We start from the raw sequence: 14,682 nt of genomic DNA, 5'->3' as shown, positions 1-14,682 counted from the left end.
AGAGGAGGACAGAGGATCCAAATATAGGCTCTGCACTGACAGCAGAGAGTCTGATGCGGGGCTCAAACTCATGAACCATGAGATCATGACCTGAGCCAAAGTCAGTTGCTTAACCAACTGAGCTACCCAGGTGCCCCCATAATCAAATTTTAAAATAACCACATGTAATAAAAACAAATCACAATTTTTTTTAATGCAAATAATAAAAAAACACAAGTACAACATAGAAAATACAAGAACGTAATTTATTTGCCTTATTTACCAAATGGCTAACTGTAAAGTTACAGTTTTTGCCTTGGAGGTTAAGGCAGTTTCACTTTTACCACAGCCACTTTTTCTGAACATACGCTAGAATCAGCATCTTCTGTGTTTTAAACGTATTTCATTGATCATTTACATTTCATATATTTGTCCACTTGAGAACAATATTTTCTTCATGATCACAGAAGCTCCATAACATAAAATGTCATTGTCTTCATATATTTGAGTAATACCGATCACGGTTTTGAAAGTCTCTATGAGCATATCTTGCATAAGTCTTGTTATGTGGGATCCTTCCAAAAGGTTCATGGTCATTGAAACAAGACTCAAAAACTTCATCAACAGCCTTTTGAGCTACTTCTTTGCTGATATTCCTAACAGCCAGGATAGAAAGAATGGCTCTGTCTCGCACACAAGTCTAAGGAGAAAGAAAAGTATGTGGCTTTAATTTTATATGAAAATTTAATCATAAAATAATATTTTATATAATGTCTAACCACATCAGAATTAATTCCCTTTCATATTATTTTACAAATTTATGTCATTCTAAAGAAGAAACATTGGAGTGCTTGGGTGGCTCAGTCTGTTGAATGTCCAACTCTTGATTTCAGCTCAGGTCATGATCCCAGGGCTGTGGGATCGAGTCCTGCATTGGGCTCCGTGCTAAGAGTGGAGCCTGATTAAGATTCTCTCTCTCTCTCTCTCTCCCTCTGACCCTCACCCTTGCTTGTACTCTCACTCTCTCTCTAAAATAATAAAATAAAATAAAATATAAAAAAAGAAAGTAGAAACATAATGCTTAAATTATGGAATATGTTAAACTCAGTCTAAAATTATTTAGGTATAAGTAAGACCTCCTCCATTTTTTTCATCATTTCCAGTAATATAACCAGACGTCATTCTCTGAAGTTTCAGCCAGTCCAACAAACAGTCCCAATTTGCAAATATCAAAACAAAACAAAACTCTATAAATAAGGTTCTGGTTGGATTTTTAATAAAATTTAAATAGATTTAAAACATACTTTACTTCTATGTCTCTCTCCTCTACTTTTCAGATGGCCCATACTAGATAACTCTTCCTTCGAGAGGGGCACTCTCCCATGGAGGCAAGAGGAAACCACACATGCACACACAAAATTTAAAGGCGTCTTAATTTTTCAGGGGGAAAAAAAAAAAAAATCAAACAACTTTTTTTTTTTTCCTGAGCGTTCTTTGCAATGGGTACCTAAGAAAATAATTTATCTAATGTTACACAGTAATAGGCTAGAATTTCTCAGTATCCTAAATATGTTAGGTCCTGCCATTCCAATTCTTGGAGACTTTTAAATCAATTTATTTCTCCACTAGGCCCAAACTAAAGCTCAAAAGAATAGCATTTAACCTTTTCATGAAAAATAACCAAATACTGGTTCTTATGGCTGTGCATCCTGTCAATCATTCATTTTCTATGTGTGTTCCCTATTTTATTTCACCCTGGTTAGCTTGCCTGAGCCAGAGATGCTCACTAGTATGAAAATATAAATCAGTGCTTTTGACCTAAATTACACTAACCAACGATCTTAAAAATACACTCCAGGTAGAAAGGAAGAAGAAAGAGAGGAAGAACCACCTGGAGCTATGACAACAATTGCCAGAAAGAGGAAATTTCTCCCTTCCAGGAAGAAAAAGGACGGTAAAAACTTATCTCCTGGAGCTACAGTTTTGGAAGACACATGTATAGACCACAGGTCAGGTTTAATTCTTCTCAAAATATATTTCTATTAAAACTACGATTTCAGGGGCGCCTGGGTGGCTCAGTCGGTTAAGTGTCTGACTCTTGATTTCGGCTCAGGTCATGATGTCACAGTAAGATCGAGCCCCATGTTGGACTCTTCACTGACAGCACAGAACCTACTTGGGATTCTCTTCTCCCTCTCGATCTGCCCCTCCCCTGCTCACTCCTGCACACACACACACGTGCTCTCTCTCTCTCTCTCTCTCTCAGGGAGGGTAGCAGGGTCCTGCTACCTCCATATATTTTCCATCCTATTGCTAGTTCTATTCATTTTCTGCTGCTGCTACCCAAGGGAAAAAGAGAGACTTATCATAATCAAGTCTGTGCCAGTTCAAAGCTCTGCTATCACATCGTCGGGCCTGGAAAGGGGCGCTACCAGCCGTAATCTGTGCGGCAGGGCAGTCTCTGTCAAAAGGTATTACTTTTTGACTCAAGAATACTGTGGTCATTTCAAAATTTAAGTCCAGTACTGCTTGGATAGAAGTAAGACAGGCTGTGATTTCACGTCCATTCTTTATCTCCCCCCTTCTAAAAATACCCCAAGAACAAGATTGTAGTTCTTTTCACTATTAAAACCTCTCACTTAGTCACACAGCTCACCCATAATTAAAAAGTAGAACTAGGGGTGCCTGGATGGGTCAGTCGGTTAAGCATCCAGCTTCGGCTCCGGTCACGATCTCCCAATTCATGGGTTTGAGCCCTGCATCGGGTTCTGTGCTGATGGCTCAGAGCCTGGAGTTCACTTCAGATTCTGTGTCCTCCCTCCCTCTCTGCCCCTCCCCCTCTTGCACCCTGTCTCTCTCTGTCTCTCTGTCTCTCTCTCTCAAAAATAAACACTTAAAAAAATTTTTAAACAAAAAAATAATAATAATAAAATAAAAAGTAGAACTAAATTCCATCTGTTTGCCTTACACAGTATGTATTTTGTATTCTTTCCATATAAGTAGTTCTTTCAAATTTCAAATGCTAAATGTACTTCTCATTTCTTTATTCATCATTTCCATTCATAGCACTCTGGAGGGTAAGCGATTTCATATGTTAGTTTTACCTGATGGTGTTGTTTTAATCCAAAATGCAACCTGAATATTTCATTCACAAGTGAGCAGTCTCCACTAAGGTTAGCAGCTCGAACCTATCACAAAGACAGGTGAACAAAAGGAAAATAAGTGCTCATGCTCTATAAAAATTGTAAGAGAATCTAACATTAGCATGTTTTTCTGAGAATAGACTTTTAAAGAGCAGATATCTATGAGCTATGCTAGACAATGCAGAATAAATGGGCTGGCGGGGGGAGGTCAATCATTTAGCAAAGGGAATTTTCAAAACTTTATACAATAACCTTATTGAAAGAACTAATTTCTTTTGGAACCAAAAGTCAGAAAGTTGGACGTCAGAGTTAAAGTCCACGCTTTCTACAAGATATATTTCTATATATTACCAAAAGGACTTCAAGAAAGCATGCTTTCAAAGATCTACAAAGCGAATTTCAATGTGAGCTTAAAATTGAATACATCAGTATCTAAGACTCTTTGAGAATATGAACCTCCTACCGCTAGCCCAAAACACCGCAACTCTCTTGGAACCTCCCTTAAGCCTGTGTAAATTCATGCCTTCCTCCAGGGCATCAACTGTCCTATGAAAAATTAAGTTCTTAAAACTTAAGTTCTTAATTTTTCAAAGAATCAAGAACATTCTACACCTGTCATGCTATGAGCATGACAACCTGAAGTTAGGGCATATTTTCTAATTTACTATATTTTTAAGGTAAAATGCAGCTTCAATAGATGAAACAGTCTTCTAACTACCGACATAGATGCTACAGCCAACCTGGCCACATTTTTGCCAAAGCACTGCAGCCAGAAATGACCCACTTCTTGTTACTTCTACAATACCATGGCCTCGTTCTTCTGAGGAGTTCGAGGCACCTAACACACTTGAACTGGCTCACAGGCATTCATTCTCATAACACCCAAGAGAGAGACTTACTTAAAAACTCAGGTTTCAGTGTACTCTCCAAATAATATGAGTTGTAATTAGATGCAATGGGGCTGCTTATTCATTTCAAGGGAAAGAGAAAATAATCTGAGTTATAAAGCATCAGCTTGAAATGTATATTCGTTTTTTTAACTTCTCAGCACATTGCACTCTTCAATTAATGAAATGCAAGTATTAAATACATACATCTAAGAGCATAAATATATCGCGCTTCTGAGAACAATCCAATGTGCTTAATACTAAAAAAAACTTCTTACGTTGTATTTTTGAGACTAAATGCTTTACTCTCAGGCAAGCAAAGAGCTTTACCTCGAGGAGGGAGCACAACAAACCAGTTAAGAACTCGGGTTGTAATTCTGCCTCTGCCACTTCCGAACCCATGGATCTAAAAAATGCCTCGCTTTCGACATATATAAAATGGGATTGGTAGCATCTACCTCAATGGACTGTGGTGAACAAAGTAAGAATCCACAGAAGGAAAAATAGTTTAGAATTATCAAGTCACCACTAGTGTTAGAATTTAAAGGTTATAATTCAGACAATTCTAAAAAGATGCTTAAAATGTCTCGTGTCTCAAAATTGTGTTCAGTCGTTAAAAACGGAAACCTAAGAATGGCATGGAGCCACGACAGTAAGAAAAGGAATATGTTTAAGTAAATTATGCTTCAATAAAATATCCCAACTCAGAGTGCTCCAGGGGGAAGAAGATCTTTTACGATAAGACTCACCTCCGAGCAGGCCAAATGTCTGACATCGGTGAACCAGTGGACGTGAGCACGACAGTGATCAAACGCATGAATGAGCTCATGGGTGACCACTCTGTTCATATGGGCCTGACTACCGATGTTGTTCTGGCATAAAACAATCTAGGAGGCAACAAAATAAGGGAAGTGCCATATTTATAATATCCACTCTCTTTTTGTAAGTCCCATCTTCTCACCAGCTGGGCAGAGCCTTCACCCACCCTACTCCCTCAGCCCTACACCTACCTACTGATCACGGTCTGGCTCTAATGTACCCGTTCCATTAAGCCTTCCCAGTGACCAACTTCTCCCTCTTCTCTCTCAACTACAGCAGCACTTAAATGCCATCCTCGGTGAGCTGGTGGACTCCACAGCACCATATTAGGAGCGGGCTTTGGAATGCAGCAGACAGGTTCAAACTCCAGCCCCACTCCTTACTAACTCGGTGACCTTGGGCACGTTTCTTAACCTCTCTCTGTGCCTCAGTTTCCTCAACTATAAAAAGGAGATCATGAGAGTACCTACCTCAGAGAATTGTGAGAATTAAATGAGAATATATGTAAACTGCTTCTTATCAAGTTTCTGAATGAGCAATGAATCAACAATGAATGACCACCACTGTCTCAGTCTACTAGAATTGCCAGGAAAAATCCTCAGAAAGACCTTCAGAAAGAAGTGCAAAAAGCCAACAGCACACTGAGCAGGACCCTATAAGAATAATAAAGACATGAGGGATCCTAGTAATAATAGTTACCATTTATTGTGTACTTACTATGTTCCAGACACTGAGATATGTGCCATTCATCCAACATGAATGATATATACATTCATCCAACATTCATCCTTCAACGAATATTTATTGAGATCTACTACTTATAATTTGTAACTAAAATTTATAATATATACTAATGGCCCTAGAAATTAATCAAACAGTTGCCAAAATGTTTAAATACGTGCAGTGACAGGTGTCATGAAGAAAAATCCAAGATGTCATGAATGCATACAATGAGAATGCCTGACTTGGTCTGGAGGATTGGGAAAGGCTTCTCTGCAGAAGGAATGTTTAAATGAGGATCTCAGGGATGACTAGGAGTTAAATTTGAGGGTGGGGAAGGGAGCCTGCCAGACGGAGCAACCTGTGCAAAGGAGAGGAGCACTTAAGGAACAGAACGAGAGGCTGGAAGCAGGCCCGTATTGCTGAAGCACAGAGCTGCAGGCGACAGGCATGAGATAAGGCTGGTGAGGTCCACTAGAGCCAAATCACTCTGTATCCTGAGAACAGTGGGAAAGGGAGTAGTGAGACAGGGAGGTGCTTTTGTTTGTTTTTATCCTTTGACTCCAGTTGTAAAAATAAGCAGATGACCAAACTGGGTGCCGAGAGACTGGCTGAAGGCTAATGAGGTATTCTAGGCAAGAGATAATGGTACCTGAGCAGGGACAGTAAGACACCCCCCCCCAAAATAAAATATTTAGGAGGCAAATTGGACAAAAGTTAGTGATAGAATATGGGAAGGGAATCAGAGGTACAAGGATGATCTCTACATTTCTAGCTTGGGTAACAGGATAGATGGTGGTACCATTCACTGAGATATGCAAAACTATAACACCAGGTTGGGTGGGGATAGGGGATGGTATAAATCATCAGTTTGGACTCGAACAAATTTGTGAGGTCTCGGGTGCCTTTAAGACATCCAAGGGCGGGTACTAAGTGGGCATCTGGATATACAGATGTAAAGTTCAAAAGAGAGCTCTGGCCTAGGAAAAGAAATGAGATCCCCTTGGCAGAGTACAGAGGAAGAAAAGAAGGGAATCTAACACCGAGGATTAAGAGACTTCCACGTGTAACAGCTGGTAGATGGAGGTCAGCTAGCAAAGAGGGTCATATACTGGAAACCAGGGGGAAGAAAGTGTCTGACATTACCTGCTAAAGCCAAGTGTATGCATATTATATGACCCAGTAATTCTGTTCCTAGGCATAGACACAGGAGTGACTTTTGCACATGTGCACCAGGAGAGGATGTGAAAAATATTCACAGCAGTATTGTTCTTAATAACAAAGTTGGAAACAATAAATACGGTAAACTGCAGTATGGACATACAGAGGAATACTATACAACAGCCAAACTACACAAACCAGAGGTGTGTACAACAACATGGAAGAATCTCAGGACGCTCAACAAAAGAACTGTTCCGGGAAACTAACTACTGCGTGATTTCATAAAACTACAAAGTATCACACAGAGCTCAAAATATTCCCTGTATAAAACTTAAAAGCCAGGCAACTAAATAACACGCTGTTTGTACACAGAGATGGTAAAACTATTCAGAACAGCAGGGAATGATTATCACAAAAGTCAGAGTAAGAAAGGGAGACGAAATGTGATCCAAGAGGGGCACACAATCTTCTGAAATCCTGGCAATGTGCTATTTCTCAAATCTGGTGGCAGTTACACGGGTGCTCATTTTATGACTGTGACCAAAAGCATACGTATAGGTTTCTTGCTCTTCTGTGTGAATGAGACACTTCACAATACAAATTATAATTTTAAAAAAAAATAAAAGGAGTGCCCAACTATGCTCAACACTACTGAGAAGTAAGATACAAGTTCAAAATGTCCACTCTATTTAATCCCAAGGCGGGGCGGGGGGGGGGGGGGGGGGGAGGGGGATGAATTTACCAAGACCCACTTTGAGAGCTATTAGGGATTGTTATTATCAGTTTACAAATGAGGAAACTGAGCATAAGGCAAACAGCTTGCCCAAGCCCACAGCCAATAAGCAGGGGAACTGGATTTGAACTCAATTCTACCAGACTCCAAGACCCAGACCTCTCACTCCTATGCTGTTTTTTTTTTTTTTTCCCTCATGATTACTGTGAAATAGCTATAAATAACCAAAATATATATAAAATTCCCCAGGAGAAAACAAGTAAGTATTGTTAAACAGGGTGATATGTTCAAGATGGGAGGTGTTACTTATAAAACTTTCATCTACCCTCATCACATGAGGGTAATATAATTCTTCTACCAACTCCAAGATACTGTCAAAACTCTCCAATTACTTAAAACTAATAATATTTATTGAACGCTTACTGCGCTTACTATGCTAAGCACCTTACATGAGGTATTGCACTTAATTCTAATAACTGTTCTATGAGACAGATATAATCATTAGCCATATTTTCCAAATGAGAAACCTTATTCCCCTAATCAAAAATGTTCAAAGGTATATCACTTCTCACCAGGTACAGGTGAAACTCTTTAACTAAGCATTCAAAGCCTCCCACCATACAGCTTACCTTTCTTTCCAACCCTATTTCCCCATATTCCCCACACAGTCTTGCCCTAGAAATTAATCAAACAGTTGCCAAAATGTTTAAATACGTGCAGTGACAGGTGTCATGAAGAAAAATCCAAGATGTCATGAATGCATACAATGAGAATGCCTGACTTGGTCTGGAGGATTGGGAAAGGCTTCTCTGCAGAAGGAGTGTTTAAATGAGGATCTCAGGGATGACTAGGAGTTAAATTTGAGGGTGGGGAAGGGAGCCTGCCAGACGGAGCAACCTGTGCAAAGGAGACAGTTGCTACACTAGACAACATGCCATTCCCTAAATATACTTTGTCCTTTCCCAATACACCACCTTTGCTCACGATACCCCTTCCGTGGGCAAGTCTTTGTCTTCTTTGTCCCTGAAGAAGCTTTATATGCTCTAGCTGAATCTGTTGGTATTTTTCATTCATATCACAGTCCCATTGTGGTAATTACACCCACGTAAAATAGTTTACACCCATGTAAAATAACCTCCCTCAAATTTTTATCATTCTCTGTGTTCGTGGCTCATCTCCCTTAGGAAGGCATAAGCTCCTTAAGAGTAAGAACCATAAGATTCATTTTTTGAATCGTACACAAAGTCTACCAAACAGAACGCGCAGCATGTGGAAGGTGCTTAGCAAACATCAGGAAAGAGAACAACTTGGCAAAAATACCTACCTGAGATGTTGAAGCATCAAAACCTCCACTGACATTTCCATCACAGTCTTCGCAAGAAAAGTGTCTTTCTTTGTTAACAGCACTAAAAGGCAAGAATGGATTAAAGAAACAATGTGCAAAAGCAGTGTGCAAGTGGTGCGAGGGAAACAGCCCTGGGCAAGGAGTCGGGAGCCCCATATCATCAAGCCCTTTCAAAACTAACACCTTCAAGAAAGACTCAGTCGTCTCATCTGTAAAATAAGGAAATCATCCCTGCAAAATCTATCCTAGTTCAACTCCCATGACGAGGTTCCATCAAGCATCTGGTCAACTGATTGAGGCCACATTGGAAGTATGCTGGAGTTGCTATCCCTGGGCCAGACTGTGAAGAAGTGGACCTCAGACGTCACTTTCTCTAATTTCCTCAAGGTTCAACAACACCCGGAAGGCTCCTACATAACAAGCCGGGATTGCTTCTCCATGAAGGACGATGCTGAGGCTGGTAGAGCGGGAAAGCCAGGTTTGGTAATTACTTACAAGACTTTAAGTGTGGTCTTTACTAAATACCGGAGGTGAACGGTAGAGCCAGAGATTTAGAGTTAGGGCGGAAGATGTCTGAAGAGAGCCAGACCTGTCTGGAAAGAATGCAGAATCACCAACACCTACCATATGGAAAAGGCTTTGTGGCCAGAAGTGAAAAACTGTCAGAAGTTGCAGATTGGGGTGTTTTTTGTTTGTTTGTTTTTAGCAGCCGGAAGACAGACGACCACTTTAAATAGATTTACTTACCAACCTGAGTGCTTCATGGCATCAAGTAGAAGTTTGACGTAGGGATCTAGAAAGATATTTGATTCAATTAGGTATGCTAATCAGGAAAAAAGAGCACCAATTAAATTCTCCAAAAAGCAGTATAGGATATTATGAAAGAGTAAGTCATGGGCCGCCTGGGTGGCTCAGTCGGTTAAGCATCTGACTTTGGCTCAGGTCATGATCTCATGGTTGGTGGGTTCGAGCCCCGCATCGGGCTCTGTGCTGACAGCTCGGAGCCCGGAGCCTGCTTCGGATTCCGTGTCTTCCTCTCTCTGTCCCTCCCCTGCTCACATTGTCTTGCTGTCTCTCAAAAATAAGTAAAAAACATTAAAAAAAAAAAAAAAGTAAGCCACAAATCTTAATGAAGTAATACTATCTTAAAACTGGTAAAAGATGGATATGAAAAGACAAGCTTAAATTAACATAAAAATAAGTCCTTAATAATAAAACTGTGACACAAATACCAAGATGGATACTACTAAACATCTCAAATGATATCAAACATGCTTGTAAAGCCCATGTTTAGTTACATGATCGAAAACATTGTATTAAAGCATATACCAAAAGAATGAGGGAATTGGGGGCCTCTCCATAGAAATGAACTGCGGCACAGCATCCAGATGAGAGGAAGGAAGTAAGTGGCTCGTTGGCGTCTTTCCTGATCAGACCGCAGGGTAACAGTGTCCCATTCTAAGTACCACACTCTAAACAGGACCTGCCAACTTCAGCTCTTCCCCGGGGGAAAGGCAACTAGATCAGTACAGGACTATGCTCAGTAAGAAGCAAGAAAGGAGTTGTGGGTGTGGAGGTGGAAGGGAGAATAAAAATCTTAACTCGGACCACAATGGCCTCAAGTATCTGAAGGGCTGCCGTGTGGGAATAGATGCAGATAATATTTGTTCAGAGAGCAGAACAAGGACCAAAGAGTAGAAGTTACAGTATGAGAAAGGATTTCCCAACAATTAAAGCTGTGACTACAATATACAGGTAGCCACAAGGAGCCTCGAAGAACTGGTAACCTGTTCCAGCAGAGGTGTATAAACTCTCTAGTCAGTGATGGCACAGTGGTTTTCCAGTGTAGTGTGCGAAGGCCTAGATAACTCCTGTGGGACCTCCCACTGCTTTTTATTTTAATTATTTTTTTAACATTTTTCCTTCTTTTGAGAGACAGAGAGAGACACAGCGTAAGTGGGGGAGGGGCAGAGAGAGAGAGGGAGACACAGAATCCCAAGCAGGCTCCAGGCTCTGAGCTGTCAGCACAGAGCCCAACGTGGGGTTTGAACTCACGGACCACGAGATCATGACCTGGGCTGCAGTCAGATGCTCAACCAACTGAGCCACCCAGGGGCCCCAGAACCTTCCACCTCTAAGCATCTATTAGCCTGTAATAATTACGGGAAAGTAAAACAAACCCAAATGCCTCTAATATCAACTTTCCACATAGGGGTCTTATCTCAGCACACAAATGCACAGCATACCATACGACATAGGCAAAAAATTAGAAAACGAAACCAAGGGTTTTTTTTTTTTAAGTGCTGAAAGGAAAAACAAGTGAGTCAAAGAAAAGTAGGGAGATGAAAAAGACAGATATAGGCTACTACTTTAACTGCCCCCTCTTAAAAGCATGAACAGTAAAACAATTAACAGTAATAAGTGTTTTTAGTGTATATCAGGCGTCCAGAACCATATTAAGTGTTTTATTATTCAAGCAACTAAGAGTTTTACAAAGTTGAAGTGGGTTCCAAAGTCTATAGTACTCTGACTAAAATAATAATAGTTTATTATTATTATTATTATTATTATTATTATTGCACGGAGCACAGTGGTTCAGACAGGACCTGAAGTATTTAGAATGGATTTGCTTTAAAAAAAAAAAAAAAAAAAGAGCACTCGGTTTAGATGTAAGTGATGAATCACTAAATTCTACTCCTGAAATCATCATTACACTATATGTTAACTAACTTGGATTTAAATTTAAAAGAGAGAGAGAGAGAGAGAGAGAGAGAGAGAGAGAGAACAAAGATCTCCCTTGAGGCCGGGTCCCAGGTTTAGGATTATAAAGCTGTAAATCGATGCTTTAATACCACTGACACTTCTCCCAGCATCCCTCCAGGGGTTCTTGCTAATTGAGACTTGCTAATTCCTACTGGGGTTCATGCTTAGCTCGCCACCCTCCTCACATTCCTTCTCTACATCTCCTCCACTGTTTGTCTCTTCCACTGTAAGCACAGTTAGCCATTACTCAGCTCCTGATATGGTCGCAATCTACGTTCATAAAATCCATTCCTCACAACAACCCTAAAAGAGGTATTTTTATCCCTACCCTTCCCTTTTTATGTGTGCAGATAAGGATAAAGGAGATCAGAGAGTTAAGTCAGTCTTCCACACCTGATAAGGAGAGGGACCAGATCTGAACCTATATCCAACTCTGCAGACCGGCTCTTTCCACTGCGTTCCACTTTCAACCTCTAAAATGCACCGTCCAGACCCTTACTCATCTTTGTATTTCCCCACACCAGAACTTAGGAGGCATTGGATACATATTTCCAAGTGAATACAACCTCATCATTCCCATTAGCCCCTTTCCCCTCCCCCCTCCCTGGATTCCCTAACATGCGGATAAACTCAAGAAGGCTGGAAAATCTCTAGGTGGTTGGCTTTTGAACTGTGATTGGCCAGCTATGAAATAGTAACCTTGCTTTTGGACAAGTAGGTTTAAGACTTCGATTTTCTAAATGTATCTGAAGTAAACTTAGGAAGTCCATGTCAATGTAAAGGAGTTAAGAAATCTCTAGTATAATGTCCCTGGGCTGGAGAAATTGGTCAGTAGGTAGTTGTGTCCCTATTTAACCCACAGCAGTGATTCTTGACTCTTTGGGGGTCCGTGGCCTCTTCCAGAATATGATGAAGTTAGAACTCTCTCCCCAGAAAAATGCACTCAGATGCATGCACACGATTTCGTAGTTCATTTCAGAGGTTTCTACGCTGGGAAGCCCATCCATGCATGAAGGTTAAGAACCCCTTCCAACGAAGGTAGTTTGCAAAACTGTTTTTGCGCTGCCGGCAGTAATGCCTTAATTAACGAGTCTCTTTAAAACTCTGCTTCGCCCACACGCTGAAGTCCCCATACCGCTGCATAATTTACATGAGAAATCAGAGGGTCTATCAGACCCGTGAGTGTGACTGAAAAGGGCAAACTCCTATCCGACTCCTCCCTCAATCCACAAGCAAGAGTGGGGCTGAAAGGCCCCAACACCACCTCTGATAGGGAAACTGAGGCCCAAACCCCACCACCACCACCACCCCGCCCCCACGAGGCCGAATCTGTCCGGACTCTGCGCAGAGGAGCCTGAACCCTGCTCATGCCACACCCGGGGGCGAACCCAGAGACCCCTGCCCTCTGGGTCGCAGACACCACCCCGCCGACCCCCGGCCTCCGGGACACGGTTCCTACTTGTCTGCAGCGTCTTCAGGAGCATAAGCTGGCACTTCTGGTTGTTGGTGAAGAAGCTGGAAAGGAACCCTTGCTGGGGATTCCCCTGAGCCAGCCGCTCGGGGAAGACCTGGCACGCGACGTGTTGCTGCTGCAGCTGTTCCCCCGCAGCAGAACCGGGCCCGCTCTCGTCCGGAGCTCCAGCCATGCCGCCCGCAGACTTCGCCGCTGCTTCCTCCTGCCTCGGGCGGCCGGGTATGAGACCCGGGGAAGGCAACCTCCTTCCCGCCAACCGGGCCGCCCAGATCCTCCTTGTGCCGGGCCGAACCGGCCCCAGGCAGGGTGACCGCCACACACAGTGTCTGAGGACTTTGCGGCTGCTGGGCCTCCGAGCCCAGCAAGGGACGCTGGGCGGGGCGAGAGGCGCGGGGAGGGGCGGGGCTAGAGACCAGGCGAGGGGCGGGGCCAGAGGCGCGGGAGGGACGAGAAGGGGCGGGAAGAGGCAGGAAGGGGCGGGGCTAGATGCCCAGGGAGGAGCGGGGGCCGAGAGGGTGCGGGGCTCTGGATCGCCTACAGGCCGAAAGACTCGGGCCTGGCAAGTGCCCTTGCAGGCGTCTCGGACACTGCTGTGGGCTTCGCTGCTCCCCCTAGGCTTGGTTGGCCCGTCCTCGTAAGCGTGGTTATGCAGCCCGCCTCCTTGTGGACACGCCTTCCTCGGTACTAGCCACTAAGTCCCTTCAAGCTCCGAAGGTCTCAGGCACCGTCCTAGTCCCTTGCCTTTTCCAACCAGCAGACCAATTGCAGTCTGGCCCACCTGTCTCCTGACATTCCAAGCCATATTGAAAGCAGTACTTCTCAGAAACGTTTAAAAGCTGCAATTATAATGACTGGTCATCTCAAAATCCTCAAAATGTGGGGCACAACTACTTTTTTTCTGTCTCACCTGGGCCCATTCATCCACCCCACTCTCTTGCCACCCCAAATAACTTTCTGATAACATAACACAACCAGTTTCCTCCCATCTCCAAGCCTTAACTCACTTCCATCTATTAAGCCCTTTTCCTCAGTCCTTATGATCCAGGTCGTGATCAAATCTACCCACTCTGCAAGGTATTCCCAGATATCTTAATCAAAATTATTCTCTCCTGGTCTCCCAGCGTACCAAGTACTTTGCATCTGTTATCATTTTCATCACAACTTGTCGGGTTTTAACTAATCTGTGTTTCTCTTTTTGCACTAAATTACCCAGTTCAACTCACATATTTCTTCAGCACCTACTATGATGGACCAAGCATAATGGCAGAGACTGAGAAGGCAATAATAAGAGAATTGATGAGGTTGAAGAGGAGCATATGGTTTATGTGAGAAACACATTGAAATTATTCGTGTTCAAGAGACCTTGAAGATTATAAAGAGTACTTTATGTGTCATGAGTGCTTCATAAATATCTAGATTGAGTGCAAATCGAAACCACAATGAGATATCACCTCACACCTCTCAGAATGTCTATTATCTAAAAGACAAGAAATAACAAGTGTTGATGAATATGTGGTAAATTGGGAACCCTTGTGCACTGTTAATGGGAATGTAAATTGGTGAAGCCGCTGTGAAAAACAGCCTGGAGAACCCTCAAAAAATTAAAAATAGAACCAACATATATGATCCCGCAATTCCACTTCTGGGTATTTAGCCGA

General features: G+C 42.4%; 1 protein-coding gene across 7 annotated transcripts; it reads right to left on the bottom strand.

Moving 5' to 3' along the window:
• Positions 1-226: 226 nt before the first annotated feature.
• Positions 227-13,392, bottom strand: ATP23 (ATP23 metallopeptidase and ATP synthase assembly factor homolog). 7 transcript variants are annotated; one of them, XM_047867742.1, is made up of 7 exons: positions 9,535-9,778; positions 9,283-9,380; positions 8,767-8,848; positions 5,020-5,481; positions 4,759-4,896; positions 3,084-3,167; positions 227-679 (listed from the first exon to the last, which is right to left on the bottom strand). In XM_047867742.1, the coding sequence occupies exons 5-7, from the start codon at positions 4,855-4,857 to the stop codon at positions 476-478; spliced, it is 387 nt and encodes a 128-aa protein (XP_047723698.1). In that variant the 5' UTR covers positions 4,858-4,896; positions 5,020-5,481; positions 8,767-8,848; positions 9,283-9,380; positions 9,535-9,778; the 3' UTR covers positions 227-475. The 7 variants fall into 7 exon arrangements, with proteins under 7 accessions (XP_047723698.1, XP_047723693.1, XP_047723694.1 ...); XM_047867737.1 differs by lacking the exons at positions 5,020-5,481; positions 9,283-9,380 and adding an exon at positions 13,010-13,392 and having other exon boundaries at positions 9,535-9,580; XM_047867738.1 differs by lacking the exon at positions 5,020-5,481 and adding an exon at positions 13,010-13,089 and having other exon boundaries at positions 8,767-9,380; positions 9,535-9,580.
• Between the last annotated feature and the right edge of the window lie 1,290 nt (positions 13,393-14,682).

Source organism: Prionailurus viverrinus, chromosome B4, assembly GCF_022837055.1.
Source record: "Prionailurus viverrinus isolate Anna chromosome B4, UM_Priviv_1.0, whole genome shotgun sequence".
Classification (NCBI taxonomy): Eukaryota; Metazoa; Chordata; class Mammalia; order Carnivora; family Felidae; genus Prionailurus; species Prionailurus viverrinus.
Note: the sequence above shows the minus strand (reverse complement) of the source record. Positions and strands in the feature narration are given on the sequence as shown.